Source organism: Oxyura jamaicensis, chromosome 7, assembly GCF_011077185.1.
Source record: "Oxyura jamaicensis isolate SHBP4307 breed ruddy duck chromosome 7, BPBGC_Ojam_1.0, whole genome shotgun sequence".
NCBI lineage: Eukaryota > Metazoa > Chordata > Aves > Anseriformes > Anatidae > Oxyura > Oxyura jamaicensis.
In genome coordinates this window covers 15,553,915-15,570,549 of record NC_048899.1, presented here as the reverse complement: position 1 = coordinate 15,570,549, position 16,635 = coordinate 15,553,915, and the positions used below count along the sequence as shown (strand labels likewise).

The following is a 16,635-nucleotide window of genomic DNA, read 5'->3' as shown; positions in this document are numbered from 1 at the left end:
GGCCCTTCCTTCAATCTTTATTTCTATATTAAGGAAGAAATATTAATAAGGATAATGTAGAACACTGTTACTCAAAACTCAGATGCCCTTGTTTTTATTCAGTAACCTGAATGACCAAATGTAATTAATCCTTCTCAATAACAACTATATGAGTAAAGCAAGCATGATTTGGGTGTATAACTATGAAGGAGAAAGAGAAGAGACATGGATATTGATAAAATCACTTGGCAGAAATAACAATCAATAAAATAATACGTTTTTTATGATAAATTCTGTTGTGTTTATACATGAGTAAAGTGAAAGCCACGCTATTGTCTCAGTATGATAATGCAGTGCTTCTGTTAAGAAATCAGAATGTGGCTCTTTCTGTAATTCAGCCTAAAGCACAAGCTAGCAGAAGTCAAAGAGAAAACAAAAGGAATGGAGGAGTGACAAAGCCAGACAGTGGATTCACAAAGTAAGGAAAGTTTCAAGAGACATTCATAGTATGATTTTCTTCAAAAATTTTCTTTGCAATATGTAGTTGACAAAATACACCCTTTCTGCAGTCATTTATCAGCCACACTTATCACCGTTCTACAGGCACAAAAGGTACACCGAGATGTCAGCAAACTGGGAAGGTGTGTGAAATAAGAGCCCGGGTATTGTTTGTAAAGATCAATTTGCTGCAGCCTTGGCCTTTTAGTGGTTTTAGCTTGGTTGTGCAACAACTGCTCTTAAAAGGGGCTGTAAGCACTCATTGTGGGACGTCAGTTCTGCAGTGGCAGGGAGGGCGAGGTACTGCTTCCACACAACCTTTGTTTGTGGTTTTACTATGCAAAGTGGGTGAGACATTGCTGATGGATCCAAGGAGCTGCGTGCCCAAGGATGATCAGTGTGCTGACAGTAGCAGACGTTCTTCTAAATAATGATTGTTGCTAAATCGCTCTCCCTCTCCCTCCCTCTCTCTTTCTCCCACTTTTTTTATTTTTATTTTTATTTTTATTTTTTTCCTGGCGGTCTTCCTCTCCCCTTCAGTGGTTCTGGAATGCTGGAGGCAAATTCTCCCCTCATCCCCCTGCCTAGGGGCCACGTGCAGGTGCATCTTTCCCTGTCTGCTGGTGGTTATTGCAGCAAGGGGAGTTAATAAGGAAATGAGCCAGTCCACAGAAATCTGCTAATTAACCTTGGGACACACCTGGTTTTATCTTGTAGCTGCAAACAATTTTATCAAAAGATCCCCAAGATCAGCAAAACTGACTCCCTTCTAGTCTGTCTGTAGGTGTCCAGGCTGTGTGGTATCTCCGAATCCAGGAAGGGGCCCTGCCTAGCAGCAGTTTGTACCAGTAAAGTCATGGGCTAGTTTTGGAAATGACATGGTGGCAGCCCAAACTTGGGTTGGCTTTGGCAAGGCGAATGTGTAGGTACTGTTCCCCAGAGGACATCACCATCTGGTGCTGGTGGCAACCCTGATGGAACTGGGGGCCTTGCTTCCACTTGCCAGCAGAAGGCTACAAAACACTCGTGGTCAAAACCCACTTGCTTAAAGACAGCTCACAGTGATGGGCCAGATGGGCTTGTCTTGCTTCTTACGTTTCCAAAGACACGATATACAAACGTAAATTTAAAGCCTTACAAGTTACATCCTAAACTAAACATAAGTTTGGGGAATGATGCTCCTGTGGGGAGAAGTGCTAATTAGTGACACCTTCTGCTGCAAAGCCCAGCGACAGACGGGTCTTACTGTAAATGAGTGGTTGGTCTGGAAGGACTATGCTCTGGGGAACCTGCAGGAGTTAGACAGATTTAGCTACACTGATTGGTAATAATCTGTGGACAATAAACGCAGGCGCTAAGATTTGACATTGAACCATACAGACAAAACAACAATAAGATGTGCTTTGGAAAAAAGACTGCAAGGTTTTGTCTTTATTTTTTTTAAACAGTATAATGGTCAAGTGTAATGCATCTTTCTCTTGCCAGCATCAGAAGGGAATTCATCAAAAGAATTTTCCAGATTCTGCCACAGAACATTGATGAGATCATAGTCAAATTACAGAGTTTTGTTGTACTTCACAGCTTGAGGACAGTAATATTATGGTCTTCTCTGTGTGCTTTATCTGTTTTATACCAGAAGCTTTTGATCTACATTTGTCATGACTAGCTTTCAAGCAGTCATTAAAAACAAACAAAAAAACATTCTCTTCCCCAAAGTTAGAAATATTTTGTTGAAAATCTCTGGTCAGAACACTTTAAATTTTCAAGAGGAAACTTGAAGTTTGCTAAGAAAATTAGACATTACATACAATACTTTTTTTTCTATTAAAAGAAAAGAAAAAAAAAAAGGTGATCTGTAATAGCCAAGCCCGATGGACATAGTTCTGGGATGCAGAACTCCAGAATTCAAAAGCAGACAATACATGTTTAAAATAGATTTTCTCTATTTTAGTGAATGCCCTGCACCCTCTGCTGTTGGCTGTCACAACACATACAGAAGCTCATTCCGTGGCACTTCCTTTTGAGTGGCCCAGGCTGAGGGTCTCTGCTCAATAAGCTGCAGTGGTTCCTGTCCTCTAGCTCTCTGTCGAGCTTCCAGAATTTGAGAATGCAAAGAAATCACTCTCTGATCTGCTCTGTGAGGTAGGAATAGCACCTCATCCTCATTCTCCTCTTCCACTTCACTTTTGTATTTATGAAGTATTTAGGCAGTTCTTATCTTCACTTACTTGACTGCTTCTAAGTGACAGGGCCACACATCTTGTCAGTCTCCACATGCTCGTACCAGCTCAACTCTTCAGCTTGTTTCTGGCTGCTGGTGATGGTTACCTGATTACAGCCTTTCCCCAGCTTTTTTTTGAGCTCTGTTTTTTCTGATAAATTTTGGTATGCCAGTTTAGGGAAGGAAGGGGAATGCCAAGGAAGCTGTCCAATTTCCTATACTGGGAATTGGGGATATATGATTCATAGGCATCCTGGTCATGTCAGCAGCATCAGGTGGTGGGAAGAATTGCGATAGGGCAGGACTGTGGCTGACAGAAGGGGCGCGTAGGCCCAGGCGAACCCCTGAAAATGTGTTCAAGAACCATAGAGTAATAGTGCTCTGTCCCCATGTGTACTCACACTGGCTTTTTGCATGGGCAACAAGTCCCTAAAACAGAGCTATCAAAAGCACAAGTGGATGCTTGAATTTTCTGGAATGAGCCTTTATTGAAATACTTGACATTTAGTTCCTCTGCTAATACACTTTTGTCATTTCAAAGGGACATTATGGCTTTTCTGGTGTCTCTTGCAGGGCTCTCTGTGGTGTTTTTAAGAAGCAATCCATGTAAATACAACACTCAGGCAAAGGCTCAGGCTGCCTGAGGTCAGCATCACAGCCCCACCTGGGAAGTACTTCTGATCAACATAGTCTATAATGGTTGTCACAGCTAACATAGTTTCCTCACATGTGGGCTGGATCTGGTCAGAAGGTAGAGTAAATCCATGAGTACCATTGTCTCGCAGTTCAAACGTATAGGAGAAAGGAATGCCAATCATGTGAGCCCAGTCCCGTGAGGAACCTGAGTTACGGTCTGTGAATTTAAAAATAGAGGGGAGATATATGTATTAAGCATTGTTCTATGAAATACCTCTTGCTATAGTTAATGCAAGGTTATGCCAGAATCCCTGAACTAAGCAGTAATCATACATCACTGTGACATGGAGACCAGCATTTCTAGTTGCTCCAATTCTTAAAGTCTTCCATGGAGTTTCCTAAGAGAAACAATTTTCATAAGATGATACTGTACAATGACAAGAGATGAGTTCCACAGATTCTGTGTGTATAGCATTTAACCACGATCAGTGCTGGATACAAGGTGGATTGTCTGTTTTTCTGTTCCGGTACTTCATTTTCTACGTTGATGCTGTTAGGAACTTCTCCGTATATTTGTTTTTAAATATGATTTTGTTCAAGCCTGAAAAATTTCTGGCTGCTCCCTGTGTCATTGTTTATTTGTCTCATGGATCTTTTTTTTTCTTACCCATTCGTTTTAAGTACAAACCTGGCAACATGCAGTCCTAGGTATGGACAAGTTACCTAATATTTACACCACATTGCTCATGCAGGGACTGGCATAGACAGACATTGTGAATATGCAAAACCATGTGTGTACTGAAGCCAGCTACTTACTGTTCTGAGTGCCTGGCATGACTTCCTGCTTGGTGGGTAAGGATTGTTTTTACCAGGCAGTCTCTAGGGCCCTTGAGTCCTCTATGTTAAGACTGTCAACTAATATCAGCCGTAATGTTGTGTTTGTGATGTGGCTATCTGGCCTAGTAGCAATGAGGCTGAAACTGACATATTTCACACCGAACTGCAGGCAGCTGCATTGTGATAATGTCTGATGGAGTAACTGTAGACCTGATTGGGATTTTAATTTTTGCTTGACTCCAGTGAAGACAAATAGGAGTTCTGCTGCTGACTTCAGCAGGGTCATGATGATCTATCACCAATCTCTTTCTGTCCCCTGTGATGTATCTGTGAGGAATTCATGTACGAACTGGCTTCTGATCAATGCTTCCTTCCTTCCTGCAGTCAGCGTTATATGGTACAGTGTTATCTTGTATTCAAATGACTGTTACTTGGATGTTCCACCAAACCAGCTGATTAAATATTACTCAAAGAAGAAACTTGGCAAAAGAGCACTTGCTGATGTCTATGACACAGGAATGACTCTTTCCTTTGAATAACAGAGCAATTAAAGGGGAAAATAAACTTACATAAAATTAAAGAGGTCGATCCTACTTTATAACTGGTCCCATACTTTCCCGTCAGGGCATCAGCTGCTTTCTGTGCAACATGCATCTGTACGTTCAAAATACAAACAGCATTTCCGTCAGTACCAGTAAATTTCACAATTATTCTGAGTAGTCCAAAATTTTTATCTCTTTCAGCTGTAAGTTTACTTGTGATTAGCCTCAAATTTATTTCTATTAGTTCAGGACTCTAGAGAAACCCATTACAAACATTTGGGCAAAATGTTCTTGATGCAAATTACATTTTAAAAAGATAACTGTTATTAAGTGGAGAAGGTATTTGTTTTGTTCTAGTGCTAGAGAGATGCATTTTGGAGAATTAGACTCTATGCTGCATAGCATACTGATACTGACTACAGCAGTTATTGATCTCTTACACTTCTAGTGCTACAGAGACTGTGTCTCACCATCTTTAGAAACCGAACCATAAACAGACTGAATCACTTCTCCATTGTCTGGTATGAAGTCTGAACCCAGGTCCTACATGCTCTTTGCTAGTGCAACAGCTATGTGAATGTTCATAAATACACATTTTAGTGAACTTAAATTAAACCACTCAGAAACCAAGGGAGAGAAGTAACCAAAATGTAGGTGTCTACTTTGCTCCCATTCTCCAAATGAGCACATTTGGAGTACCCATTCTGGATACAACCCTGACAACCACGTGCATGTAATGTACCAGCATCCTAAAGTGCAAACACATTCTTGCATGCAGCAAATGATTGCAAGCAGAACTTAGTGTTACTATAGTACTGTAGAGGTAAAGTAGAGAAGAGCATCGTCTGTAATAATTCAATTTTCCTATTTTAAGATGAAAGATTATGGTTAATTCTGAGGCAAAGAAGCCTTGCTAGTGCTGCCCATACAAGAGACAACTGAGAAAGTTGAGGAGACCAAAGCCCAACATGAGGGCAATGAGCATGCTAAAGCCCTGGAGACCTGCCTCAAAAGAAGCTTTCTTTAAAGAAAAAGCAACAGCTCAAGTAGAGTTGTTCCACGTGCTACTGCTTGTACTAGTTCTATATTGGTGTGAAAGATTAATGTTTTGCCCTACCAGTTCTTCGTTGTTACTTGGAGGTGTGGTTGTGGAACCATATGGAGTGAGGATGTACTGTCCGTAGGAGTGTATTGTTAAATAGCACAAAATGTCACTCTTCTTCTGTTCAATAAACTGGGCCACAGCTCTCGTCTCAGGCTCCGATTCTGGTCCAGATCCACAGAAAATTTCACTGGTGCAGTTATAAGAAACACCAACACCTGGAGAGGAATACAGAAAGTGAATTCAAGGAGAGACATTAACTCCAGTTCAGAGGGAAATTTACCTGGGGTCGTTCATGTGTGTGTATGTGGGCAGGCAGGGAGACTAGAAAGCTCAGGGGGACTTGAATGCTTTACTCTCTTGGTAGCAACTAAAATTTGAAAATTATGAAATATTTTACATGTGTTTCCAGGCTGGCTGCAATGAAAACACTCTGACGCAACAACAGCATACAACCTGCCAGCAAACCTTTGGAGGCTCCTTGAAAGTCATGGCAAATACAAATGCTGGCTGTTAACTGACTGACTCCTAACATTGGTGATGCTTGCTCCTGCAGTGAATTAGAAGTACAGTTGTGTAAGCAGTAATCTGCTTGCAAAAGTAAATGCCAGTTGAAAGTCAATGGCAATATGGCAATGGCAATATTTTTACAAACCGGTAAATGAGTATTGAGTATTTTTACTCATCCCACTGTCACCAAGATACCAAGATAAACATGTTTACATGTATCTTGGTGACAATAGGATGAGTATTCCTTTCATATAGGATTTCATTTTATTTCAGAGACTAGTTATTACTCTTGCTTTATTTACATTTATGTAACTGACATGAAACACTTGGAACTTACTGCCCCAGGAGGAATTAAAGTTTCGGTTCAGATCTGTCCCGTAGCAGGTGCCATTCATATATGGAGAACGGTTTTTTCTCCAGAAACGATCCTAAACAAAAGTAATTTCAGTTAAATAACTGCAACTCAATGATCCAAAGAGACTAATGATAGTATGGCATTGCACGCCTTTTAGACCTCTGCATTCTCGAGTAACTCTTGCATTGTAGGGGACTCTGTTCAAGGGTGATAAAACTTAGTGATCAAACATCTTATTTACTACTACCATGCTGACATCTGCCACAAGCCTTCATGCACCTTGAAATGAGCTTCTGAGCTTTTAAAAAACAACAGTATTATTTCTGTATTACTGAACTGCTTCTATGCAGTGTTACACTTCTAAGAAGGACTCGACATTGTGAGGGATACTTCTTTGTCCAAAAGAGATGATAGCTGAACTTGCATTTGTTTCAGATTCAAGAAGATGAATGTTTTTTGCCATCTAATCTTGCTGCTCTTTGATTGTTAAATTCACTGCCATACTTGGTTCCTGCAGAACTCACTGCACTGCCTGTATGGGCCTCCTGGCTGAATTACCAGTGCATCCAAATGCAGTGTGTGGTGTGTTCCCAACCTGCTGGGGAGTAAGTGTGGAGGCAGCAGGGTCCACGTGGCAGTAGACTGAACCTTTTGGGCCATGTTAATGTTCTGAATTAAAAGATGTTTCTACATTTTGCATTATTCTCCATATCAGAAAAAGAAGATTATCTGGGAGAGCACGCTTATTTCAAAGCCAGATAACCTAACATTTGACCAAGTCTCCTGCCCCATGCTGCAAAGGTGATTAGATCCATCTGCTAGTTGAGATTTCTTGCAAAGCACAACTGACTCCTCCAGACATGCTTAACTCTATCATTCAGGCCTTGAGCTGTTAGCAGGGAAATCAGTCCATTCCCAGAATCCCAAAAGCAACGGATCCTATGGTTTTGACTTTCTATCTTCCCAAGGCTCATGACATTTGCTAGGAGTTTTTAGCCCTGTGATCTCAAGTGACTGCTGATTTACCAGAAGAAAAAAAAGCTCTCTGCCACAGGAGGATTTGTGTGAGTAATGATCCTGTCACTGTTCTCTGTTTAAATATAATTGCTATGACTGTATCTAAAATGAACAAAACATGCTGTGTACGTCTAAATTTCAGTCCAGTCCTGGATTTTCACTACTTACTGTTTCCCAGGAATAGATATAACCATCAACATTGAGGACTGGCAAGATGTAGAGATCCAAATTCTGAAGAAACCGTCTTATCATTGCGTCAGAGTTGTAATTTTGCAGAATCTGAAAAGAAAAAATACAAAGGACTGAACAGAGAATATAGTGGTAATCACTGTAAAGAGATAGTTTAGAAATGTCATCAAAGAATCACTCACTCCTGGATATTACTGTGATATGCAAGATCTACTTGATCCCCAGATATATTGAGAGATCTATCTTTTGCCATTAGCAAAGTGTCAGTGTACCCAGTTGTAGTGCACTTCCTAGGGTGCAGAGAATGAAATGCATGATGCCATTGACATTGTGCACCAGGTACTTTAGAACATTGCTATACTGCATTTTTAGGGATGTTTCATTCCAGGGGGGCTGTGTCTTTGTGATACAGAGAGGCTTGATCCAAAAGCTACTGTGGAAAAGGTAGAAATTGCTGTCTAGTTACGTGTCTTTGGAATCAGTTTAGGTAGAGGAAACAATATACTAACAAATACTGTCCCATATCTCATCTCAAAGTGTGATTTGGACTCAGGTTTCTGTATTGTGTATTATCTTTGCATCATATTTTAACAGGAAAAGCATAATGCTTGGTACCACTGTAGAGAAGAAAACTGAAGCATTCAAAACGATCTGAGTTTGTTATTATTTAGGTGGAAAAGATAGGGCTCACTTCTTTCACAAACCACTGGCAGAAGGCTGGAGAGATCCATTCTCTGGCATGAATCCCACAGTCCATCCAAATGATCTTTTTGGGTTTATTTGATGGTTGACTGATCTGAGAGAGTATAAAAATGGTCATTTGGCAAACTTACATTACGATAACATAGCCTAGCCTAATACATGAAGAAAAGGATGTTCCTGAATATACTATTGAGTTATCTGAGATAATTATTATTGCAGACATCATTATGATAAGTTCTCCTTCCTAATAAGCCCATCTCTGAAGTATCTCAGGGCAAGAGTTTTAAAGCATCTGTTGAATAGAAGTTTCAATAAAACAGTTTCTTCTTTATTTATATTAGTCATTCACAGGTCTGATTGTTCTTACTCTGAGATTCTTTTTTTAGATGGGGAAGCACAGAAAGGCAGGGAATCTAATTTTACTCAGTGAAAGGAGTGTATTAGACAATAACTAAACTAATTATTAAGACTACAGTTTTTACTAGAGCTACCAGTAAACAGTATCATGGAATACTTGTAGAGAAACGTTACATGCTGTGGAAAATGATAAAAATCTTGGTCCTCACACACAGCTGTTGCCAAGCTAGTTTCACCTTGATTTATATTTCTGAACAAGATTCCAGTTGAATTGTCTGGTTTTACAACATAATAGCAATAGCAGGGTTATAGTGATAGTGTCTATGAATGTTGGGAAATCTTACTGCACAGTAGAGGAGTAAAACCATCTTCTTCATTTCAGTGAACTGGAATAGGCACAGTCTTAGGGAAGATCTGAATCCTGATTTCTCCTTTGTACTTTTATTTATTTTAATAAAGTTCCTGCCTTACCTGCAGATAATATATTGTTCGATTCTCGATTGTCTTCCCCAGGTGGTGCTGAGTCACCAGCTCACTATTGCTCTCCTGGATCTGAGCCATCCATTTATAAATCTGAAATGGTCACAGAGAATTCTTGGTGCTAAGGGGGAGTTTCCTTCTCTTATCCACCTCCATTTCCAGATTAAAGGATTTTCCTAGACAAGCAATGTTTTCTTCAGACCTAAGCTGTGATACCAATCTGTGATATCAGTTAACACTGATACTTTCACTTGCCTGCAGGCAAAGACATGGCCATATCTCACTGGGTGGTAAAAGACAACATCACTGCAACACAGCACTGATACTCTATCTTGAATCTTATCCAATGTGCCCATCCCATTGGGTGTCTTTCTGTTGTCTTCACTGGATGCGGAATCACACCATCAAATCTCCAGGACTGCATTACAGTATCTGCCATATTAGTATTTATTTTCCACATGTAAGTTCAGCAGGAGACTTAACGGATAGCTTCAACAAAATACGTGAGGACAGGATTCTAGTCAAACAGTAAGGACTGATCCTTCAAAAAAGACCCCTAAAGCCAGAAGGAGCTCCAGTGACTTCCGTAGAGCTTTCAGCAGGCAGGGAGTTGCTTCCTGTGGCAAATAGCAACAACGAAAGCAAACAAACTCAGGTTCATCTTTACCTCTTCCATTGGATGATACTCGGTATAGTTGTAACCTTCAGGGACCTGCCTGTAGCTTCTCTCCTTCGGCATGCTTTCATCCACAAGCTCCTGCACATCATGTATCAGGACTCTGAGAGGAGGGAAAAGGGGGAGATAGGAAAGAAGACAACCCCTAATGGTTACTGCAGAACTGTCATGGTGGGTACTCAACTTATATTAATAAATAAAAAGCTGTAGCCCCTTGTGTTCTGAGCTGCCTGGCAAATTCATCACCATCAGCAAAATGGTTACTTTTGTGTAAGAGAAAGGTCCAAGTACTGAAGTCTTCATTGGGTTTTATGAATAATTAAAGTAATAATTTTATCATTTTTTTAAACCATTGACAGTTTTCAAAATAATAATAAAAAAGTTCAAGATCTTACTTTCCTTTACCAATTCTACTCCTGGGCAAAACTCTAAAATACGATCTTTGGGGAAAGGCAGGGGGAAAGTGAAAATTTTAAGATTACTGTTTCTTTGTATTTTATACAGACATTTTCAATTTGCAAAGACTTCATGTAGGTGTTTGTTGCACTTTGAAAAAATCAGAACAAACCCTGATCTTTTCTTTAAAAAGATCTTACTGCTTTTTAGCTAGCAATTAGTTCAGAAAAGAGTGTAGCATAGGGCTGATTCCATGAGGAAGGCAATACATAAAACCTTTGCCTTGGCTTCAGAAGACTTTGTATCATTCACTGTTCTTTCTCACTGAAAGCGGCCCCTTGTAACACTCACAAATCTGTGCTCGTTGTAAATACTTGTGATAAGACAATTGCAAAGGTAGCTTAAACACTGATTTCAAACACCATAAGTGCTCATAGGCTATTCTGTTGACACTAGCACCAGTTGGCATTTCTGGAAACTGCACATCTAACTTTTAAGAGTGGTTACAGCTGACTGTGTCTCTGGGCTTTGATGTTTATTCACATCTGAACTTCAGACTAAAATGTAGCAGTGCAAATTCCCATGAACTGAAACCACACACAAAATGCCTTATCAGAGCTCTGGAGAACAGAAGTCCCAGCATCTGACACAGTCAGAATATTTATGTCCTGATTATAATTTGTCATTTATGTCTCTATCTTTATTCACCTAACTGTCGTGTTACCTTCCTTGCATGTCAACTACCTTCTAAAAGATGGCTCCAGCTTTGAACCTGTTACCGGAACTTTAACTATAACATTGCTTTATTCCTTATCTCAACCCCTCTGCAATACAAAGCCAAAATTTCACCTTGGCTTTTAAATCACCCACCTCTCTCTTTAGGACCTTACACAAGGTGGATACAATTCTGGCTCCAATCAAAAAAAAAAAAATAATAATAATAATTAAGCTGCTAATTTCTGTTAAATATTTAAATTTCCCCTAGAATCAACTGAAGCCATTACAAAATGAAGAGCCTTGATGTAAGTAAGAGGCTAAATATCTTTTGGGTTGTCATCTGGGTCTGAATACCTAAACCTGATGCCAGATCATGCATACTGGCTGCTACCTCATCTCTCTCCATGTCTGGTTGTCAGGGCATCACACTTACTAAAAAGAATTTGTCAGGCAGGATGTCAAGATCAGCTTTAACTCTAAACAGCTTTGAAGTGGCACCAATCCTCTTCTAGCTTATCTTTCATTGGTAAATGTCAGTGTATGTCCATAGGCCATTTGTCATCAGCCCTGAGTGACTGCAGGATTGTTTATATGAAATATAGCTAGCTGCTGGTTACCTGGAAAAGTCAGTTCCAAATGGGAGTGAGATTGTATGAGGTATAGATCTTATTTAATCCCATCTAGCTTTACAATCAGTCTTTGTATCTGAATTAGATCTTCTGGTTGGAAGGAAAAGTGTGGCCCTTAGCACAGATGAGTGGCTGGATAGCTGTGATAACGCAGCTTTGGGCCGTCTGCAGCTAGTGGCTCTCACCAGTCTGCAGTGGAGACCTGCCACTGAGACCTTTGTTCCAGGCTGGGATTTTTCTGTTGCACTAGATGCTGCCTTGAAATTCTCCATAGCCTGGCCAGGGGGCAGGGGAAGAACAGTTAGGAAGACTGCAGTTTTGGAGAAACTCGCTGGGTATTCTGTTCTGTCCCAGCTCCAAATTCGCAGTCCAGGCTAGTTGGAAGGTGAATAAACAGGGCATAGAGGATCATGCTTTTAAAACTCAGAGGTAGCCATAGTATCTGTGCATTGGGCAGGTCAAGGTAAGTTGGAGGAGCTTGGAACAAAGGTTGGGTCCTGTTATCAGTACTTGCTGGCTGTTCATTGGAAAGGGTTTGATCCTTCTGTAATAGCAAGGAAGATTGCTAGAGCCAGCCTTTCTTATCAGGAAATTAGAGGTCGTACTTGTAAGAGATCATATGTTGATCTAAGCTGTCTTTCACCTCCTGCACCAGAGGAGCTGGGACCCTTATGTGTAGGTCTTCTCCAGCCCGGATGTCTTCAGGCAGCTGGGGCTTCCACAAATCCAGCTAGGCAGAGGACAAAAAGGAAATGCACAAATCAAGCTCTGTTCTCAGAATGAGAATATTTATTTAGAGTAGTTGCATATCAAAAAAATGGAAGAAGTTTTTCTTCAGATTCTTCCCTTTTCTCCAGCCATCTGTTCATAGAGCATGCAGCACAGACTCAGTGTTTCCATTGACTCAGGCACCATTGATAACACGCAGCACCTTCCCAGAACCATGCAATGAAACTATCTTCTCCCCATAAATTCCCTCATCTAGTGGAAGGGCAATTTAGCCTTACATTAAGAAAAAAGTCTTAGGTAAAGCTTTTTGAAGTTTACTTTCACCTTCATTCCTGTCCAAGTTTACATGCAAATCTGTTTTATATTCCAAGCCCCCTCTGTGCTTTTTAGGCACACCTGGTTATTCTTACTCACCATTAAAGTGCTGCAAAGATGCTGAAGATGCTGGACTTGCTGAAATGTTTCTGGCACAATATGCAAAACCTGATCTCTGGAAATTAAGTACAAAAACAAGATAGGTTTTAATATCTGTTAAAGTAGACATGATTTCCTTAAATCAAAAGGAGGTATTTTCTTATGTGGAAGGAAGACAGACCATGTAAATGAGTGGTGTTCTAAGAAAAGCGTTGTCTGAGTAATGAATTTCTGGAATGTTTTAGCTACAAACAGGACTAAGTGATGTGGGTTTTCTGTTGCTGGGGCATTAGGTTAGCTCTGCTTCCTTGCTAGTGGCAATCCTTTATTCATCATACCAGCTTGCGTGAGCCCTGGTGTGTGTTTCTGCCTTTGCCGGACTGGGGCCAAAACAAGATCACTGATAAAATCTCTTTTTGTCCCTCCTGTTCAGGAATTGTTCAGTTATTCCAACTAGGCTTTGTGCTTTGCTAATCTATTTCAACATGCAAAAAAGTTAGATTGCCATGATATCACCAGTTGCTAAGAGACTGGGATGTTCACAAACTACTCGCCATAAGAATTGCCAATTTATTCCACAAACAGTGAATAGAGTGGTCTCCAGAAGCACATATTCTTACTCAAATAGCAGAAAACAAAAAATATATTGTACAGGATCTATCATTTTAATATTTCCAAAAATGACACACAGATCCAGTGTCTTGGAATATATTTTCATTAGGCCCCATGAAACCTTCATTTACTGCAGCCTTAATCTGAAAAAAAATATTGAAAATTTGAAAAGAACAAACTAAAGTGCTTGGAAATGCAGAAAACAGATCTGTATGCTTTATAGAAAAACAAAAAAAAAGTAATTATTTTCTTTTTTTTGGGGGTGTTCATTCAGATCAGCTTTCCAGGTCTGATAGCAAGTGTGATACTTGTAATGAAAGGATTTCATAATAACAATTAATTGACATAATTGACAATTATGTTGTGTTTCTCAAAGGTGAGGTGGCAGTTATCTACTACTGATGTGGTCAAATGGGGAACCTGGGAAATGTGCTTACTTATTAGTAAGCAATAACCACAACTTCACAGTCTTCTTCAGTGACTTCAGTAGGCTTTGAAGCCTTTACAGGGCAAGTACAAAAAAAAGAACATTTACATGCTAAGGCTTCAGTGATAGAAATTCTTACTGCAAAAGCCTTGCATGGTGAATCATTGTGGTCATCAATATAATATGCTCTCATCATCTGAACTGCAACTGCTATCGTTTGTGCTTCCATACAAATGTACAATTATCAGCTGAATATACATGCAAATAGACTTCACAATTTATTCACATTATCCGCTGAAAAATAGGAGGGCTGGATTTTTTTTATATCCCTCTTGAATATATCACCTTTGCTGATGCACTAACAGAACCTGATAGTTAAAGTGGGCTGTTTGCAACTGGTTCAGGAGATGCTGTTAGCACATAGCAGCACCCTTATCTATGGGGCAAAATGATTACATTTGCATTGCTAACGGTTTGATACAACAACCATGGTATCTTTGAAATAGATCCTTGTAGATGCAGGATAAACATCTTTGCTAGGAGAATAAACATCTCAGCTGCAGTTCTGTGTTTATTCTCCAAAAATGCCTGGGCTTGCTTCATTCTTTGTCTGTCAGGAAGGGAAACAATATCCTGTAATATCTTTCTATCCTCATTGACATTATGTCTTAATTACAACAAATGAAAGAAATGCCAGACAGTCAGATTGCTGCCAGATGGCCAGCTCTTATTTACTGATAAACCTTTTACAATAGCCAGTGTGGAGACAGATCATTTTTAATAGTACACTAAAATTAGAAAGCACACACTCATTTATGATTATGGACTAGGATTCTCAGTGCAGAAGTGCAAAGTCAGCCCATGTGACCATGCGAGAACAACATTTTTTAAATGCTACGGTTAAGCTTTCTTACCAAATTAAAGGACCATTCTCAGCACAAGCTGCATTTCCTTGGATGTTCATAGATCACATGCCTCTGATATTTAATTTAAGTTGTTGCATAGGGCAAATTATGACGAAAATGTTACTCCTGCTGGGCTTTACCAGTTGCTTCATCTTTGTGCAGGTACTGCTAATCCAAAGTCACACAGATCATTCTGTTAAGTGTGTTTTTAAATCCTATGCAAGTACTCAACAGGTTCAGTCCTTAACACCAATTAGAAACAAAGTTGAACACTACATAATCAAGGGTCCCTGACTTCTGCTCAGTGAAAACATCAGGCTCTGAGCAAGTCCCTCATGCAAATGTAAAGATTAAAGGGAAATAACGCGTTGTAAAGGGAGATGCAGTGACTGTGTATGTTCTGCCAGGAGCTCTGCCAGGAGAGGTGTTGAACAGGTATACTGTGAAGGAGCTTACTTGCTTGCTTCTCTGTCCTTTTTAAAGCTGTATCTAGGGGATACAATTAACCCAGAAGTATTAATCACAGGGCTACTTTGACTTCAGAAAATTCCATATATGACATTATATATGGATAGTTGGTCTCTGCACTGTATTTGTGCCCCTCCTGCAAATCACAGCTGCAGTATAGGCTAAGAGTGATCTATCACTCCTTGTAAAGTTGAGGGTTAATGCCTATCAAAACTGTTTAGATAGGCAAACAGCACAATTTTATATCACTCATTTATTAGGAAGCAGAATTGAGAATGGAGAATGCAGCAAAATCAGACATTTCAGACTTTTCAAATATACTTGTATAAAGTGATAATCTCATTTTGTGAACACCTTTGGATGAAGATTGTCTGGACCAATTTCATTGCCCTTTTTGTTATTTTTACAGATTTAAAACAGGAATTCAGCATCTGAGCATCTTTTTCACATAACCCCAGATTTCTTTTATTAATGGATCTAATTTTGCTCAATCATTTTGTACTCAGAAAATGTATTTTATTCCTACAGCATCTGATTTCAAAAGTTCACGTCATAAGTTTTGAAAGAGGATTAGCCAAATGATTTTCAGCTAATGGTAGCAGAGATGCATTGCAAGGACATTTTGCGTCTCCTGCAGCTGCCACCATATCATTGTTGGCTTGGATTGATTCGCTCTTTCTCATTTCTTGTCTTTATGTCTTCTTTTTTTCAAATCTTACAAATTTACAGGTTAGTAACCCTTCATCCACATTTTCATTTCAGAGATATTATTATTTTTACACAGTTCCTGAGAATGTCAGTGATCACACAGTTCTTCATGACCCCCTTCACACTCACCCATCATATTGCAGATTCAAGCTGTGTTTTCCAGGAATTAGAATCCCCAGAGAAAAGGTCATCCCAAGAAAAAGCCACATTTTTGTGCAAATAATTCAGGATGGATGAGGATAAATCTGAACTGAACGCTTCATTTGCACAATTCCATTATATAACCAGACCTGCCCTTGTTCAATCATTAACGTCATGTTGATATAGCTGTACTTTCTGTTAATTGTTCAAGCTTTCTGTTTCGCATCCCCAAAATACATACACATACGAATAGCAACGTTCTCACTGCAGCACTCCTTTTAAGAAGTAGGTTTTTTTTTAATATGCCACCTTCAAACCTTTAAAAATGTTACATGACAATGTTGGTGGTCTTTGAAGAAAACCTTATCTGCAAGGTCTATGGCAACTA

The 16,635-nt window shown here is 39.6% G+C and overlaps 1 protein-coding gene across 1 annotated transcript; it reads right to left on the bottom strand.

Moving 5' to 3' along the window:
* Nucleotides 1–3,288: 3,288 nt before the first annotated feature.
* On the bottom strand, nucleotides 3,289–16,315 carry CPO (carboxypeptidase O). The gene is made up of 11 exons (XM_035332359.1): nucleotides 16,236–16,315; nucleotides 12,987–13,062; nucleotides 12,449–12,573; nucleotides 10,093–10,204; nucleotides 9,417–9,518; nucleotides 8,578–8,682; nucleotides 7,866–7,976; nucleotides 6,663–6,753; nucleotides 5,831–6,033; nucleotides 4,741–4,825; nucleotides 3,289–3,551 (listed from the first exon to the last, which is right to left on the bottom strand). Exons 1-11 carry the CDS (start codon nucleotides 16,313–16,315, stop codon nucleotides 3,289–3,291), a joined length of 1,353 nt encoding a protein of 450 aa, XP_035188250.1.
* Nucleotides 16,316–16,635: the final 320 nt, after the last annotated feature.